Source organism: Bos javanicus, chromosome 18 (genome assembly GCF_032452875.1).
Source record: "Bos javanicus breed banteng chromosome 18, ARS-OSU_banteng_1.0, whole genome shotgun sequence".
NCBI classification, from domain to species: Eukaryota; Metazoa; Chordata; class Mammalia; order Artiodactyla; family Bovidae; genus Bos; species Bos javanicus.
The window spans coordinates 49,535,282-49,553,394 of record NC_083885.1 but is presented as its reverse complement, the minus strand read 5'-3'; the positions used below and the strand labels follow the sequence as shown (position 1 = coordinate 49,553,394).

Genomic DNA, 18,113 nt, shown 5'->3' with positions numbered 1-18,113 from the left:
AAGGCTGAGCCCCAAAGAATTGATGCATTTGAACTGTGGTAGTGGAGAAGACTCTTGAGAGTCCCTAGGACAGCAAGGAGATCAAACCAGTCAATCCTAAAGGAAATCAACCCTGAATATTCATTGGAAGGACTGATGCTGAAGTTGAAGCCCTAAAACTTTGGCCACCTGATGCGAAGATCTGACTCTGAAGACAAGGCCCTGCTGCTGGGAAAGACTGAGGGCAAGAGGAGAAGAGAGCAACAGAAGACGAGATGGTTGGATGGCATCGTCGACTCAATGAACATGAGTTTGAGCAAACCCCAGGAGACAGTGGAGGACAGGGAAGCCTGGCATGCTGCAGTCCACGGGGTCGCAGGGTCGGACACTACTTTGTGACTGAAGGTTTATTTGGCTGCACCAGGTCTTAGTCGTGGCACGCAGGATCTTTAGTTGTGGCATGTGGGATCTAGTTCCCTTACCAGGGAGTTGAACCTGAACCCCCTGCATTGGGAGCATGAAGTCTTAGCCACTGGACCACCAGGGAAGTCCTCTGCCAACCTCTTCTGACTCATCTCCTATCATTGTCATTATGATTTGGGAACCTTATCTTTCAGGGTATTGAACATGCCAAATTTTTTACTTCATTCCTTTGTGAAAGAGCTGTTCCCTCCACTCATCACTGACTAGATGCTTCTCATCCTTCAGATGTCCACTTACCTGTTACTACCTTACAGAGCCCTTCCACAACCACCTCACTGAAAGTGGATTTCCTCTGTTACTCTCTGTCCTTAACCTGTGGGGTCTGCTGCAACTCCGTGTAGTTAGTGTCCAAACGAAATTAAATTGTAGGACAGCAGTTGGAGTCTGCAGAGAACTGGAGAATTGCTTGTGGTGGAAATATATCTGGTGTCGGCAGTGAAGTGTATGAACACAAAAACAGATTTCTTTTATAGCAAAGGAAGTTAACAGGTGCCACAGACTGGTAGATATGGGTCAGAGGATGCTGAAATTGTGATTCCTTGTATGTTCTCATTCAAATGGGAAACACAGTCATCAGTTAAGAGCAAGAAAGAAAAAGTTTTGAGGTCTGATGAGAGAGAAGAGAGTGTAAAATGATCCTTCAAGAAAAGGGGTCCAAGACTTCTTGGTGGCCAGTGGTTAAGAATCCTCCTGCTAATGCAGGCCACACAGGTTCGATCCCTGGTCCGGGAAGATCCCTCGTGCCACGGAACACCTAAGCCCCTGCACCACGACTACTGAGCCTGCACTCTAGAGCCCATGCTCTGCAACAAGAGAAGCCACCGCAATGAGAAGCCTGCACAACTCAATGAAGAGTATCCCCTGATCACCGCAGCTAGAGAGAGCCCATGCACAGCAACAAAGACCCACCCCAGCCAAAAAAGAAAAGAGAAAATCGTTCCAGCTGCTTTGGAAAAAAGTGTGTCAGTAGGTAAACATACTCTGATCACATGACACAGCCATTTGACTCCTGGAACTCTTCTCAAAAAAAAAAAAGAAAAAAATTATCTGTCCACACAAGTACTTGTAAGTGAATATTTCATAGCAGCATTATTCATAACAACCTCCATACTGGAAACATCTGGAAAGCTCATCAACAGGTAGACAGACGAACAAAGTGTGGTCTAGCTGTACAGTGAATTCAGCAATGAAAAGGAACCAACTAGTGATACATGCAGCCATTTGGAACGTGATGCCACGTGAAAAAAACCAGACACAGAATTCTACGTATTGTATAATCTCATCTATATGAAATGGGATGATTGAGCTGTTCTGAAACTGAATTGTGGTGATGAGTGTATAAACTAAATTTACTAAAATGTGTTCAATAATGTGTTGACCTCTACACATAAAATAGGTGTGTTTTTTTTAACAAATTGATCTTTTAAAAATATATTTATTTGTTTGTTTCTATGTCCGGTCTTAGTCGTCACACGTGGGTCTTTCATTGTTGTGGTACATGGGCTCCTCTCTAGTTGTGGTGGGTGGGCTTTGTTGCCCCTCAACCTGTGGGATCTTAATTTCCTGACCAGAGATTGAACCTGAGTCCCCTACATTGGAAGATGGATTCTTAACCACTGGACCACCAGGAAAGTCCCCAAAGAGGTGGATTTTATGACATGTAAATTATGCCCTAAGCATTTAAAAATGAGCACATTGCTGATACTACTAAGAAAAAAAGAAAAGGAAAGGAAATGGGAGAATGATTTAATTAGGGACATGTGATAGGATGGCTGGGCCACATTAGGGACTGCTTGGGGTCATGTGTCAGAGTAGGTGTGGGTTTTCTCCATCCACATTTAGCTGCCAGTGTGCAGGTGTGAAGGAGGTGGAGGGTGGACTCAATTGGGTGCAAAAGGTAAAGTTAGAAGTTTGAGGGCATGAGGAAAGAAGAGGAGATAACAGTGGATGGGGGATTGGGCTGGGTGGTGAGAGTAGTGTGATCATGAGGAGGTGAGGTGAGGGGCAGGGAGAAGGAGGTCAGCTTCATGGGGCTGAAGTGTCCTCGGAGCAACAGTTTCAGAGGGAGTGAACTGGAGAGACAAGAGGTGATGGGCAGACAGTGAGATGCATGGAACTGAGATTCTGCAGGGGCTGCAGTTTTGGGGCTGTCACTGTCTGGGGGTGGGCCTTTCTCTCTCAACAGCCTGGGACCTCGGCACTGCCACAGTCACCATTGTGTCCCCTGCACAAAGTCTGCGTGTGGGAAGGAAGGTTTGGGCGGAGGACGAGATCGCTAGAGGAGAGGAAGTCAAGAGATCCAGAGGCCAGAACGGTCACAGGATCATCTACCTGAATTTGGAAGTCAACAAGAATTATGAGAGGAGCAGCTTGGGTGGCCATGAGCCTAGAGCTAAAAAGATGAAGTGAGCTGCAGTGACTTGGGAGTCGATAAAGCTGGTAACAAGAAGGGGAGCAGGTTCTGTGCAGAAACTTCAAAGTGAGGATCTTAGAGAGGAGGCAGAGGATGGTTTTGAAGTAGTCTTGAGGAGCTTATTGCATATACAGGCCCAGTGAGCATGAAGGCTGAGGAAGAGAAATAGCCTCTGCTTAGAAGCGCTGTACAGAAAGGTGTGTCTTCCTGGGAGAACTAGGTTGTGGTCAGAGCAGGAAGGTAAAAGGAAGGTTCAGGGGACATGGGGGACATGCAGAAAAGCCCTCCAGGGATGCCTCCTCTATCCCAGCCCTGACCATTCTGCCTGTACTGCGCCGCCCCCCACCCCCCCATTCTGGCCCTGACCCCTCTGGACTGCCACTGTCAGAGGACCAGGGCCTGGCATGTCCAGGAAGGCTGGACTCTTTCAGTCACCACTGTGCCCCCAGCACAAGACTAGCAGGTATCCCCCTAATTATTCACTGTGTGCTCAGTCACTCAGTCATGTGCGGCTCTTTGTGGCCCCATGGACTGTAACCCACCAGTCTCCTCTGTCCATGGGGTTCTCCAGGCAAGAATACTAAAGTGGATAGCTATTCCTTTCTCTATGGCTTCCCAACCCATTGCAGACAGATTCTTAACCCTCTGAGCCAGCAGGGAAGCCCAGTTACTCACTGGTAGTACCCGTTTCAGGTCTGCAGAGCAAGTTGGCAGGTGCAATATCTCAGAGCCAGGAGATGGTGCCAGGATTCCAGAATACAGCCTGCGCTGTACTCTGAGGATTGTCATCCATTTTTCTTTCCCTTTTGTGGCTGTACTTCAAGGCCTGTGGGATCTTATTTCCCCAACCAGGGATGGAGCCTGCACCCCATGCATTGGAAGCATGGAATCTTAACCACTGGACCACCAGGGACGTCCTGGATTTTCATTCTTTAGAAAAAAAATTATTTTTAACTGGAAGGCAAACAGTAAGATCCAAGAGTAGTAGATAACACTACTCTGAATTGGAACCATTTGAAATATTACACAGTTCCTGGAAATGCAGCATAGACTCCACAGATTTTCCATCTTAATATGTAAACAAATTTTCAGGAGTGTTTCTGGAACACCCTGCACAGAGAACTCAAGACAGCACAGGCTCATTCATTCCTTCAACAAACATTTAGGGAGCACCCATTCTATCTCGGAGAAGGCAATGGCACCCCACTCCAGTACTCTTGCCTGGAAAATCCCATGGATGGAGGAGCCTGGAAGGCTGCAGTCCATGGGGTTGCTGAGGGTCAGACTCGACTGAGCGACTTCACTTTCACTTTCCACTTTTATGCATTGGAGAAGGAAATGGCAACCCACTCCAGTGCTCTTGCCTGGAGAATCCCAGGGACGGCGAAGCCTGGTGGGCTGCCGTCTATGGGGTCCCACCGAGTCGGACACGACTGAAGCGACTTAGCAGCAGCAGCAGCAGCAGCACTCTATCTATTCTGTATACAAGATGATACAACAATGAACAGAACAGACCAGTGGATTCTCCTGGAGGTTGTTACTAATTTCTCACAGTAGCACATGTTTTGCTTTGTGGAATCAATATGAGGATGAATATTCAAATTATAAAATTACAAAGTGCAAAATTCTCAGTATTAATAAAGAAGCTTCTCCATGTTCCTTCCTCCGCCTGCATCCTGATCTGGTCCTTCCTGTCTCCTCCCTGATCCATTGCAGCAGGCCCCGCCTTGGTTTTCCTGCTCCCACCTCTATCTCTCACTCCCTTTCCCACATTCAGCCAGAGTGACCCAGGTCAGATCACATCCCTTCTCTGTTCAGAACCCTCCATCTCACTCAGTAAAAGTCAAAGTTCTCACCCCAAGGCCCCACACAATTTACCTGTGAACTTCCCTGCCCGCATCTCTTCCCCTCTCCCCTGCTCACTCTGCCTGAAACACATTCTTCAGTGTTTCTGCAACTCTCCTTACCTTTCCTGCCTCAGGGCCTTTGCACATGCAGTCCAACCTGCCTGGAACTCTTTCCCCCCAGACAGGAGCGTGCCTCACTCACTTCCTTTAGCTTTTTGCTCAAAAGTCACTGGATGCATTCCTTGAACACCCTGTAAGAAATTTCACCCCTCTTCCCAACACCAGTCTCCAAAGCACTTATTTCTCCAAAGCACTATGGCCTTCTACCATTCAGCATGTTTTTACTAACTTGTTTGGTGTCTGTTTCCCTCATAGGAATATGAGCTCCAGAATTCGTATGTCTTGTTCCCTGCTGCATTCCCAGTGCCTAGAACAGAGTGCCTGGTACATGCAGGCACACAACAAATGCTTTTCCAATGTATGAATGGAGTCCAGATTTGGCCCTTATTCTTGGGGATGGAAATGGATCAGGGAAGGCTTTTGAGTGTAGAGGGAATTTTAGGCAGTTAACTGGGAATAGAGAAGAGAAGCAGAGGGCACAGCTCCTGCGAAAATTTGAGGATGAGCCCTCATTACTGAGATTTCCTGGTGGCTCAGACGGTAAATAATCTGCTTGCAATGCGGGAGACCAGGGTTCCATCCCTGGTTCGTAAAGATCCTCTGGAGAAGGGAACAGCAACTCACTCCAGTATTCTTGCATGGAGAATCTCACAGAGGAGCCTGGCGGGCTGCAGTCAATGGGGTCGCAGAGTCGGACACGACTTAGGGACTATATTTTCGCCTCGTAATTACTGGGGTGCTCGCACCTGTGAAAGAGAAGCGGGAAGCGTGTTTAGTGTAACGACCTCTGCACAGGTCACGGTACCGCCTAGGGCGCTCGAGGGGGCGGTGCCCTGAGAAGCTCAAAAATTCCCGCCCACAGCGAGCGCGCTGGGGTCGGGGCGGGGCTGCGGCTCCGAGGGGCGGGGCTGCGTGGTCGCGTCACCCACTGTACGTCGCCGCGCGCCTGCGCTCATTTCCACGTGCGTCAGCTTCAGTCGCGTGGAGCCCGGGAAGCCACCGATTCCTGAGCCCAGCAGCTCTGCGCTCGCTATGAAACCAGGTGCAGCCCGGGGTTGGGGTCTGGGTCAGGGCTGGGACTCGGCGGGGAGTGGAGTGCCAGGCGGGAACAGAGGGGCGGGGTCTTGGCCTGGCGGGCAGGGTTTCTGAGCCCCGAATCCGGTCTCTTGTGAGGAAGGGTCCTGTTCCGGCCTCTCGTGGGAATGAGAGGGCTTGGTTCCGCCCTGGGAGCGAACCTGAGCCTAGGGTTCGGGTTCCTGGTCTAGAGGTTTGTGACTGACTCGTCAGAGGTCACCGTCGTGAGTCGAGGGTCTTGGGCTTAAAATTGGGGATGTCCTGAACTGGAATTCGTTTCATTGAGGCCGTCAGTAGGGGTCTTGGATATTGGGCCGCGGGCGGCAGTCGAGGGTACTACCCAGAATCTAGATCCAGACATCAGGGGTCTTGGATCTCTGGGCGTGGGATTTGGAGATTTGACCTCATCGCGAGACGGAGAGTCCCTTATCTTGGGCTGGATCCTCTTAAGACCCCGTATCCTGCCCTGTCGCTGCCGTAGCTACAGTACCCTTGACTTCACACCCAGCTTCTCGGAGAGAGCCGCATAGATGAGTATTCTGGCCTGATAGTCTGTGGCCCACTTTCCCGCTCTCTACTCTCCCGAGGGGGGCGGATCCCTAAGCATGGAGTGAGATCCGGAGCCTAGTGATCCTCACCTGCGGTGAGAAGTGAGGTGAAACTTCACACACCGAGTATAGGATTGTGGGGTGGGGGAGGGAGGTAATCACAAGGCGTGAGTGGTTTTATTCATTCCGGTTTTACTGGAGATTCTGATGAACCCTCCGCACCTCCCTCCTAGTGGAATGAAGAGAGTCCCTGCTTTGACAGCAGAAGGGCCTCCCAGTTCAAAGTTTCACTCCTAACTAAGCTTAACTCACTGTGTGACCTTGGGCAAGTCGCTTTACCTCTCTGAGCCTCAGTTATCTCATCAATAAAATGGCGCCCAGTTCAAATTTAGTGAGAGCGTGTTAAGAAAAAACAGCTCATGGTGGTAATCCTTTTGCAATATATGTGTATGAGCTGGACAGGTTGTACACCTTAAACTTTCACATATAGTTACATTTTGTCTATTATACCTCGCATAGCACAGTGCTTGACGTATAATAGTGTTGGTTCTAATTATTATCTTTACCATTCTCATCAAGGGGAACAAAATTAGGGTCCTTTTCCCCAGATGTCTCAGCTCTTATAAATCAGGCTGATTTCCTCCTCCTCCCCGCAACTTGCTCCCCTGGAGTTGGGGAAAACTTCCATCATGACAGAGAGGGTCTGTTCTTAGTACAGGTTTTCTTTTTTCTCCCTCCTTCCCCTTTGGCCCGTGGAGAAATGGGGTCATCTGGTCAGGGGTAGTGGAGTTTGTGACTCCACGCCCCCTCCCAGGTTCCCTTTCTCTTCAGTGTTTGGGGATCTTCTGGTGAAGTGTCAGGTGGTGCCACCTGAGACCCTGGCAAGCCCACAGGCATCCTGTGGTCTGATTGTCCCAGGAATGGAGGCTACATCTTTTTCCCAACCCTGCCCTCACTGTGTTAGGATAAGAAGTTGTAGAAGTTGTCAGGAGTCAGCTGTTTAGCAAGGATTTTTATTTATTTATTTTAGGCTGTGCTGGGTCTCCGCAGGAGATTCAAGAGACGGGTTTGATCCCTGGGTCGGGAAGATTCCCTGGAGTAGGAAATGGCAACCCACTCCAGTATTCTTGGTGAGAAAATTCCATGGACAGAGGAGCCTGGCAGGCTACAGTCCATGAGGTCGCAAAGAATTGGACATGATGGAGCACGGGTCTTCACTGTTGTTCGGACTTTCTCTAAGCACTGGTTTAGTTGCCCCTCAGCATGTGGGATCTCCCCAGACCAGTGATCGAACTCATGTCCTCTGCATTGGTCAGTGGATTCTTAACCACTGGACCACCAGGGAAGTCCTTTAGCAAGGATTTTAGTCTGGTTGAGAGAGGAAGTCTTTGGGAGATTTCAAGCAAGGATATGACGTCAGTCAGACTTGACTGAGACATTTAAACGGATCCTTCTTGCTCTTGAGAAGGAAATGGCAACCCACTCCAGTATTCTTGCCTGGAGGATACTGTGCACAGAGAAGCCTGGTGGGCTGCCTTCTCTGGGGTCGCACAGAGCCACACACGACTGAAGCGACTTAGCATGCATGCATTGGAGAAGGAAATGGCAACCCACTCCAGTATTCTTGCCTGGAGAATCCCAGGGACAGAGGAGCCTGGTGGGCTGCTGTGTATGGGGTCACACATAGTCGAACACAACCGAAGCGACTTAGCAGCAGCTTCTTGCTCTGTGTGAAAGGTTTTAGAGGAACAAGAGTGAAGGCAGACAGAGCAGTAAGAAGTGGTTGCTGTCATCTACTTGGAGATGATGTGGCTTGGACCAGGGTGGCAGCAGTCGGCCTGGTTGACAAATTGTCACCCTTTCGGATATGTTTTGGAGATAGAGCTGATAGTTTGCATGTGGGCATAAGAGGGGTCAAGGACAATTCAGGGTTTTGGTGTGTGTAACTGGAAGGGTGGGGTGCCAGTTTGGAGATGGGGAAGGCTGTGGCAGAAGAGAAGTTTTAAACTGGGGGTCTGTTTAAAAACCAAAACTTTTTTTTTTTTTTTAAATATGTGAATGTGTGTTTTTCTGAGGAGTGGGTACAGCCCATTTTTCTAAGAGCTCCAGGAACTGAAATAGGATCATGCATACTGTGCCCCATACCATGCCCACACGTTCTGGGTCTCTGTTTTGGCAGGACTGGGTTGAGGGTCTCTTAGGCATAGTGGTTTCTCCCCTAAGTAGGAAGGAGGAGAGACTTGCTCTGCGTGTAAGGCAGCATATTAAGCGCTTTTTGTGTGTTGTCGTTTAATCTTTACAATTCTATGATGTGGGCACTGTGTTATTTTCCAGATCTCCTTCTTACAGGTGAACTTTTCAAGACACCCACGAACCTTGCCTACTCTCTAGGGTCGTGAATGGAGTGGCCATCTCCCTGTGTTCAGTCCACGAGCTGTCTCAGGGGAGGGACCGGGGCTCTGGTCACTGTCCGATCACCTGCTTCCTGAGTGGATAGAGAGGGCGCTTTCTTCCTGAGGCAGGACCCAGGACTTTTAAGAGTCATCAGTAAACAGCTCATTTAATTTTCATGGAGCCCATAGTCCCGCAGGATGCAGTGATGACCTAAACAACCATCCCTGTCCGTTTGGAGTTGATTCCAGTGGGGGGAGTGGGGAAGAGGCAGTGATAATTGTTAAAATGCCATGTATGATAATTGGCAGGAAGAAAAAGAAAGTGGAATAAAGGCCAGGTAGCCAGAGAAGGCTGGTCTGAGGAAGGAACGTTTGGTCAGAGACTTGCGTGCAGTGGAGGGGGCCTCCACTTGCGTGCAGTGTCCTCAGGACCCAGGCAGAGGGGACAGAAGATGTCAAGGGTGTAGAAGCTGGAAGTGGTGTTGTTCTTGGGGAGGAAGAACACAGGACCTAGCCTAGAGTGAGGTCAGGAAAGTCAGCAAAGCCAGTGTGGTGATTCTCAGTCTGGGCCACACATTAGAGTCACCCGAGGAACTTTAAAGTCCCAGGCCTGGGCCCCCACCCCAGACAGTTACTCAGAATTGCTTGCATGGGGCAAGCCCACTGACTTAGGACTTTGGAAGCCCAAGAAAGGAACTGATTCCATTTAGAATGTGATGGAAAACCTTTAGAATGTGATGCCCAAACCTGAAGGAGTTTGGGCAGGGGAATGGTGAGAGCCGATTGGCTTTTCTGAAAAGGTCAGTCACCAGCTGCCGTGTGGGCAGGAGACTGCAGAGGGGGCAGGAGACCAGAGGCCGGCAGCTCCCGGGTAGGAGTTTGAAACCAGCTCATTCCTAACACTTACATTAGGACTAGCTCTTCAGAGTTCTACGTTTTCATTTTTAATGCTTTTAAGATGATCGAAGCCTTCATGGGGACTTCCCTGGTAGTCCAGTGGTTAAGACTCAGAGCTTCCAAGGCAGGGGGCTCGGGTTCGATCCCTGGTCCGGGAACTGAGATCCCACATGGTGCATGGTGTGGCCAAAAGAAAATAAATTCAAATTTTTTAAAAAAGAGGAATAAACCCTTCATAGGGTGGGAATATAACATGCCTTTGCAAAAACTTTAGCAGGTTTAATATTGAATAGTTTACATCAAGGGCGGTCATTTGAAACCACGGATTTTCACACAAATGATTGGTAACTCCATTTTTCTGAAAGTACAGCAGAGCTTTAGAAGCCGTCGCAGAGGTCAGATACTGAATTTGTGAGCACCAGGAGAAATCTCTCTGCTTCAGACATTGCTCTGGGCTCAGCGAACAGTGTTTGCTGACTCCCGAAGTGATGAAAATCAAGTCTCTCTGAATTTTTTTTTCCCCTAAACTTTCCATCATGTTGACAAGTAAGTAAACTGCTTATAAGCTGTTGCCCATCCATAAAGGACAATTTTTGGTTTTTGCTTCCCCCTCACCGTTCCCACCCCCACCACCAAGCTGGGGGAGACTTGTGTGTGTTTAGAAGCAGGGGGAACAGTTAGGGGGAAAGATGGATGCCGAATGCGCCCCCCGCCAACCGATTTGGGGCTAGCACTTCTCTGCCACACACAAGGTCCTGAGTGGGAGAGCGTGAAGAAGTTTCAGGGCCTGGGGGACCCTCCTGTCACAGCACATGGCCACACACGGCATGCGCTCTTCTTCAGACTAATCAATATTGGAAACAGAACAGATCCTGTGAATTGACTCCCCAGCCGAGGAAAGCAGAATATTAACAGTGCTCTGCCTCCACCCGTTTTCCTTCTCATCCTCATCCTATAATTTCACCCTCCCCAGGCCTAATAGTCAGCTTCACATTTACCACATCCTTTTGTCTCTGTAAGGGGAAAGGAGTGCATGGGTTATCATCTAGGTCTACACACCTAGTCCTGTTCAGTCTTGGTTGTGGCTGGACTTTTTAAAAAGGATGTTGTGTCTGACATGGGTTTCTAGGCCTTGCTTTTTCACTTACCGGGATTCTGAGATTTTTCTATCTGTCCCATGTTGCTGTTAACCTTTTTGCTTTGATGGCTGTGAACGGTCGAGTCTCATTCATCCCTTCTGCTGATGGACGTTCGGGTCAGTCCTGTTGGTTCTGCCGTGGACACGTGTGGACACCTCTCCCAGTGTGCGTGTGCACACGTTTCTCTCCTGAGCAGAGTCCCTCGCTGTAGAAGTAACTTCTCAAGCTCCATGGCCCTGTTGACGATTCCTATTTCTGTTTCCATCACAGGGTTCAGCCCCCGCGGGGGTGGCTTCGGTGGCCGCGGTGGCTTTGGTGACCGCGGAGGTCGCGGTGGTGGCCGCGGAGGCTTCGGCGGGGGCCGAGGAGGCTTCGGCGGAGGCCGAGGTCGCGGTGGAGGAGGAGGAGGCTTCAGGGGCCGTGGACGAGGAGGGGGAGGAAGAGGTGATGGACCAGGCTCTCCCTGGGCTGGGGGCTGGGGCGGGGAGGGAAGCACGGTGGGGTTTAGCTCTCACCATGTCTCGGCCTTGTAGGTGGCGGGTTCCAGTCTGGTGGCAACCGGGGTCGTGGTCGGGGAGGAAAGAAAGGAAACCCGTCGGGGAAGAATGTGATGGTAGAGCCCCATCGACATGAGGGTGAGTGAGGAGGGCGGGGAGCCCACCGGGGTTAGGAGGGGGCGGTGCCCTGATGGGGTGTTGACCCTGCTCTGACCCCTTCCCCTAGGCGTCTTCATTTGTCGAGGAAAGGAAGATGCACTGGTCACCAAGAACCTGGTCCCTGGGGAATCCGTTTACGGAGAGAAGAGAGTCTCGATTTCGGTGAGACCCCATGCCTGACTAAGCCACCAGGGCCACCAGCAGTCTGGTCTCCCTGCCCCCCACTGTTCATCCTACACGAGACAGCCAGGGGATCATCTTAAGCTACAAGTCAGATCACACACTCCTCTCCCCAGACACCTCCGTGACTTTGCACTGGCTTCAGGTTCAAGTCCTGGGTCCTCAGTGTGACTGGGGGGCCCTGCACATGCTATCTCCCTCTCTCCCTAACCACGTGTCTTCTAGCCACTCCCACAGCCTCCCCGTTCCCCTTGCCTGGAACACTCTCCTCCTCCCCGCTCCAGGCAGGGCCAGTCCCTTATCAGGCAACTCTGGTCAGCTGTCACCTTGTCTCCCTCACAAGGCCCCCTTGCCCCACCCTGTCTAGCAGAAGCAGCCCTCAAGACCTCTCTGCAGGCTTCCTGCTGCCCGGAACTCACTTCCTTATTGACCTGAGTGAGCCCTCAGCTTCAGGCAGTTCCTCCTCCCGGGCTCTCCTGGCCGCCGCCTTCTCATCCTCACCTGCCCTCGCCCTGCTCCCCAGACTTCACACGCCGCTTCCTGGCTTGACCCTTCTCCTGAGCACCTGTCACTGGCTCCTGTGCCGTGTGTGTCCATTCAGCGTGTCCTCGCTCCTGGAGGGCAAGGCCTGTGTCCCCTTTGGTGTGTTTGCCCAGTGCCTGAGCTTAGGGGCCGGCACAGGCAGTGCTCGTAGAACGAACACAGAGGTCTTGCCTTGCTCTTGTCTGGGATGATCTTGTCCCCGCCACTGCCCCTTCTCCCTGAGTCAGGAACCCCCATGAGAGTGCAGGCCCTGCCTGTCGTGGTCATTGTGGTCACAGATGCATATACTCATTTGTTTCTCATACAATGACTGGGGGCCCAGGCCCTTTTGAGGGCCCTAGAGTTAAGAGCCGTGGGGTCTTGCAGAAGAGCCTGGTACTGACTTCTGTCCCCATCTCTCCGGTACAGGAGGGAGATGACAAAATTGAGTACCGTGCCTGGAACCCTTTCCGTTCCAAGCTGGCAGCGGCGATCCTGGGCGGGGTGGACCAGATCCACATCAAGCCGGGGGCCAAGGTCCTCTACCTCGGGGCTGCCTCGGGTACCACCGTCTCCCACGTCTCTGATATCGTCGGCCCAGTGAGTAGACAGGGACAGGAAGAGGTGGGAGGGAGGGAAAGGTCCCCTCCTCTGCCAGCCTGGACCAGCCTGGCTGCTTCCCTGCACCAAGGGCCTGGGAGCCAGGCCCTTCCTGGTCACAGTGCCTGTGTGTGAAAGCAGCGGCTTGAACCACATGGTCACTGGAGCTCCATTCAGCCTCACACCTGAGTTCTTGGCCTGGAGCGAATGGGCTTGGGTGTCGGGGTAACCAATGTTGGGGTGGCCAGAGCTGAGAGTACATTTGATTTGATTGCTACCCCTCTGGGACTTTCCTTGCAGTCCAGTGGTTAAGACTGCAGGCTTCCACTGTAGAGGGTGCGGGTTCCATCCCTGGTTATGAAACTAAGATCCTACATGCCATGTGGTACAGCCAAAAAAAAGATAGCCCTCAAATCTGGGCTTCTGGTTTCCCTAAACAGGAGATTGTCAGTTTGGGGGCCTATGCTTCTGTGCGGCTGGATGGCCTCCCTGTTGAGAGGGCACCCAGACATCTCAATGATCCCTTACTCGGCTATGAGGCGAGAGGGTATGTAATTTAATGGTTAAAAACCCCAGACTCTGGTGCAGGTTCTTAACAGTGAAGTGGCTTTCAGCAGGTACTTACTCTCTCTGAGCTTCAGTGTACCCCTTTGGAAAATGGGTGATTGTGATGATAAATGAATTAAATCCTGTAACGTGCCTGGAGCAGTGTCTGGCCCAGTGCAGGTATTCTTAGCTGTTGTGTCATCTCTGTGCCCTAGCTTCCTCATTTTAAGCCTGAACTGGGGGCCTGGGCTCTCAGATCAGACAAAGTAGGATGGAATAACCCTCGGACCTAGTTTTTTCATCTGTAAAATGATAACAAGGGCTTCCCAGGTGCCTCTAGTGGTAAAGAACTCACCTGCCAATGCAGGAGATGCAAGAGACATGGGTTCAGTCCCTGGGTTGGAAAGATCCTCCAGAAGGGCATGGCAACCCACTCCATTATTCTTGCCTGGAGAATCCCATGGACAGAGGAGCCTGGAAGGCTACAGTCAGTGGGGTCACAAAGAGTCAGACAGGACTGAAGCGACTTGGCATGCACACACACATCATGATAACCGGTCATTAAATGGTAATGTTTTGATTTGGGGATTTGAAGAGCTGCTTGTGGCTTCAAGAAAATTAGAGATACCAAGGGAACATTTTATGCAAAGATGGGCTCGATAAAGGACAGAAATGGTATGGACCTAATAGAAGCAGAAGATACTAAGAAGAGGTGGCAAGAATACACAGAAGAACTGTACAAAAAGATCTTCACGACCCAGATAATCATGACGGTGTGATCACTCACCTAGAGCCAGATATCCTGGAATGTGAAGTCAAGAGGGCCTTAGGAAGCATCACTAGGAACAAAGCTAGTGGAGGTGATGGAATTCCAGTTGAGCTATTCCAAATCCTGAAAGATGATGTTGTGAAAGTGCTGCACTCAATATGCCAGCAAATTTGGAAAACTCAGCAGTGGCCACAGGACTGGAAAAGGTCAGTTTTCATTCCAATCCCAAAGAAAGGCAATGCCAAAGAATGCTCAAACTACCTCACAATTGCACTCATCTCACACGCTAGTAAAGTAATGCTCAAAATTCTCCGAGCCAGGCTTCAGCAATACGTGACAGTGAACTTCCTGATGTTCAAGCTGGTTTTAGAAAAGGCAGAGGAACCAAAGATCAAATTGCCAACATCTGTGGATCATCGACAAAGCAAGAGAGTTCCAGAAAAACATCTACTTCTGCTTTATTGATTATGCCAAAGCCTTTGACTATGTGGATCACAATAAACTGGAAAATTCTGAAGAGATGGGAATACCAAACCACCTGACCTGCCTCTTGAGAAATCTGTATGCAGGTCAGGAAGCAACAGTTAGAACTGGACATGGAACAACAGACTGGTTCCAAATAGGAAAAGGAGTACATCAAGGCTGTATATTGTCACCCTGCTTATTTAACTACGCTGGGCTGGAAGAAGCACAAGCTGGAATTAAGATTGCAGGGAGAAATATCAGTAACTTCAGATATGCAGATGACACCACCCTTATGGCAGAAAGTGAAGAGGAACTAAAAAGCCTCTTGATGAAAGTGAAAGAGGAGAGTGAAAAAGTTGGCTTAAAGCTCCATATTCAGAAAACTAAGATCATGGCATCTGATCCCATCACTTCATGGGAAATAGATGGGGAAACAGTGGAAACAGTGTCAGACTTTATTTTTGGGGGCTCCAAAATCACTGCAGATGGTGACTGCAGCCATGAAATTAAAAGATGCTTACCCCTTGGAAGGGAAGTTATGACCAACCTAGATAGCATATTAAAAAGCAGAGATATTACTTTGCCAACAAAGTCTGTCTAGTCAAGACTATGGTTTTTTCAGTGGTCATGTATGGATGTGAGAGTTGGACTGTGAAGAAAGCTGAGTGCCGAAGAATTGATGCTTTTGAACTGTGGTGTTGGAGAGGACTCTTGAGAGTCCCTTGCCTGCAAGGAGATCCAACCAGTCCATCCTAAAGGAGATCAGTCCTGGGTTTTCATTGGAAGGACTGATGCTGAGGCTGAAACTCCAATGCTTTGGCCACCTCACGCGAAGAGTCGACTCATTGGAAAAGACCCTGATGCTAGGAGGGATTGGGGGCAGGAGGAGAAGGGGATGACAGAGGATGAGATGGCTGGATGGCATCACCAACTTGATGCACATGAGTTTGGGTGAACTCCGGGAGTTGGTGGTGGACAACAGGGAGGCCTGGCGTGCTGCGATTCATGGGGTCACAAAGAGTCGGACACAACTGAGCGACTGAGCTGAACGCAGTATATGGGCCAGAGTAGGTACTCCATACAGGAGAACTAGTTATCATTGTTATTTTTGTTTGACTTTGATGTCTTCTAGGACGGTCTGGTCTATGCAGTTGAGTTCTCCCACCGTTCTGGCCGTGACCTCATTAACTTGGCCAAGAAGCGGACCAACATTATTCCTGTCATTGAAGACGCTCGGCACCCACACAAATACCGCATGCTCATCGGTGAGGGGTCTAGGGTTGGCTTGGGAGAGGGCAAGGTGTGAGACAGGCCACCCCAGGTGTCCTGGAGGAGGCCCCCGGAGTCCTGATTCGGATGGAACTGGAGTGGATGAACAGGTTGAGTCTGCAAAAATGTAAATAGTCTGGGGAGCCAGGTGAGGTGGAGGTGGCGGTCCCGCTTCAGGGACCCAAATATCTGGGTCCTTGGGCCAACCTCTTTCCCTCCAATCTCCTGACATTCCCACTTCCCGCTGAGTAATTCCTGCCTGCCTGCCTCCAAAACCCAGTACCTTTTATGCTACCCCTGACTTAGGCATAAAAACCTCCTTCAGAGGTCCTCATCAGCATCCTCTGGTGACATCATAACCCGGAAAGCACACCTAGAGGGACCCATTGTGAATATTAATAACTTTGTTTTTTTTTTTAAAAAGTTCAGAAACATAGTATAAAAATTGAGCACCTATAAAGCACCCCCAGAGGTAACTGATCTGAACAATTTGATGTTGGCTTTTCCTGATTTTAAAAAAAAGTCATTGCACCATCTTTTCATTTTTTTAAGTTTTTCTTCCTGTGAGTTTTTTTCCCTGTGCATTCATACCCTACCTCTGTCCTGCAACTTTTCTTCATTTCACAATCCTGCAGACGCGATTGCCTGTAAGTGCTCGCCTTTTCTTGCCTTTTTGATGACGTGTCTGTCTCCCCCCCAGACCCGGGAGCGTCTCGAGGGCAGGGTCCGGGTCTGACTCGTCTCTGTGCCCCCCACGGCCGGCCCGGGGCTGGCCACAGAGTAGGTGGCAATATGGTCTACAAGAGGAATGAATGATTGGTGTAACTGGGCTTTGGACCCACCTTGGGGGCACTGTGGAGGGTGGGGGATCATTGCCGGGGGAGGTGATTCTGGAGGCAGGGAAGACTGCCAGGAACCTGCTGGTGTTGGGGCTCAGGCCCCATGGGAGGAGCTGGGAAGATTACGTGGATCCGGCTTTTAACTGCTACTTTTTTCTCCCTAGCAATGGTGGATGTGATCTTTGCTGACGTGGCCCAGCCAGACCAGACCCGGATTGTAGCCCTGAATGCCCACACCTTCCTGCGTAATGGAGGACACTTTGTGATTTCCATTAAGGTGTGGAGCTTGGAGGAGTCTATGGGGTGGCGGTATCTTCTTGGAATATCCTGATTCAGTGTATTCCCAGCTCCCTATAAGCCACCCAACCAAATAGAACATAATGAAAAATGTCTACAAAACTAAAAACCATAGAATTTAAAGAGGCTAGACTATAGTGGTTGAGTGAGTATCTGAGTTTGGATTCCTGCTTGCTGTGTCTTTGAGCAAGTTACCTAACCTATATACCTGTTTCTTGTAAAATAGCGACATTAGTCCTGTCTCTTTTAGTGTTGATGTAAGGACTACACTTCTCAGTATATGTGGAATGTTTAGAACAGAACCTGGTATAAAATAAACAACAGATAAATGCTAGGTGCATTTTTAAGAAGTCTTTTGAAATTCAGAGGCTTCTCCAGTACTTCAGCCAGATTCCCCATTCTCTTTTGCTGCGTTTGTTTTTGGTATTCTCAGCTGCATAATTCCTAAAGAAAAGGAATTAGGAGGCGAAAAAATGCGTAAAATTTAAACACTAGGTTTTAGATAAATAGGGTTCTGTTGAAGGATTTTTGTTCCAAATCCAAACCAAATAGAAAACTTGTCTCACAAAGTCTTTTCGTACATTTCCAAAGCCTAGTCTCCAATAAAAACAAATTCTGCTGGTTTAAAGAAGCACAAAAGGTGGGGGGGGGGGGGTATCCCAAAGCTTGCCCCAGACTTCAAATCCTCTCTTTTGCAGGCTAATTGCATTGACTCCACAGCTTCCGCAGAGGCTGTCTTTGCCTCTGAAGTGAAAAAGATGCAGCAAGAGAACATGAAGCCCCAGGAGCAGCTGACCCTAGAGCCGTACGAAAGAGACCATGCTGTGGTCGTGGGTGTGTACAGGTGAGCACGAAGCCCCATCAGTACTTGTGTTACGAGTGCCCCAAAGTGGTGACGGGCTCTTCTAAGTCCACTTTCTTCTCTCAGGCCACCTCCCAAAGTGAAGAACTGAAGCCCAGCGCCACTGGATCGCCAGAGAGTCTGTAGCTACTGTTACACGTTTGTTTTTGTATTAAAAGACTCATCAGTCGCTCCGTTTGCCGGTGATTGCTTGACGACACTATTCACAGGGCGCT

At 49.8% G+C, this 18,113-nt stretch overlaps 1 protein-coding gene across 1 annotated transcript; it reads left to right on the top strand.

Annotated features, from left to right (window-relative positions):
* The first annotated feature begins 5,774 nt into the window (after positions 1-5,774).
* On the top strand, positions 5,775-18,067 carry FBL (fibrillarin). Its single transcript, XM_061388273.1, has 9 exons — positions 5,775-5,884; positions 11,164-11,337; positions 11,427-11,528; positions 11,617-11,711; positions 12,681-12,851; positions 15,764-15,896; positions 16,904-17,016; positions 17,735-17,880; positions 17,965-18,067. Exons 1-9 carry the CDS (start codon positions 5,875-5,877, stop codon positions 17,987-17,989), a joined length of 969 nt encoding a protein of 322 aa, XP_061244257.1. The 5' UTR covers positions 5,775-5,874; the 3' UTR covers positions 17,990-18,067.
* The last annotated feature ends 46 nt before the right edge of the window (positions 18,068-18,113 follow it).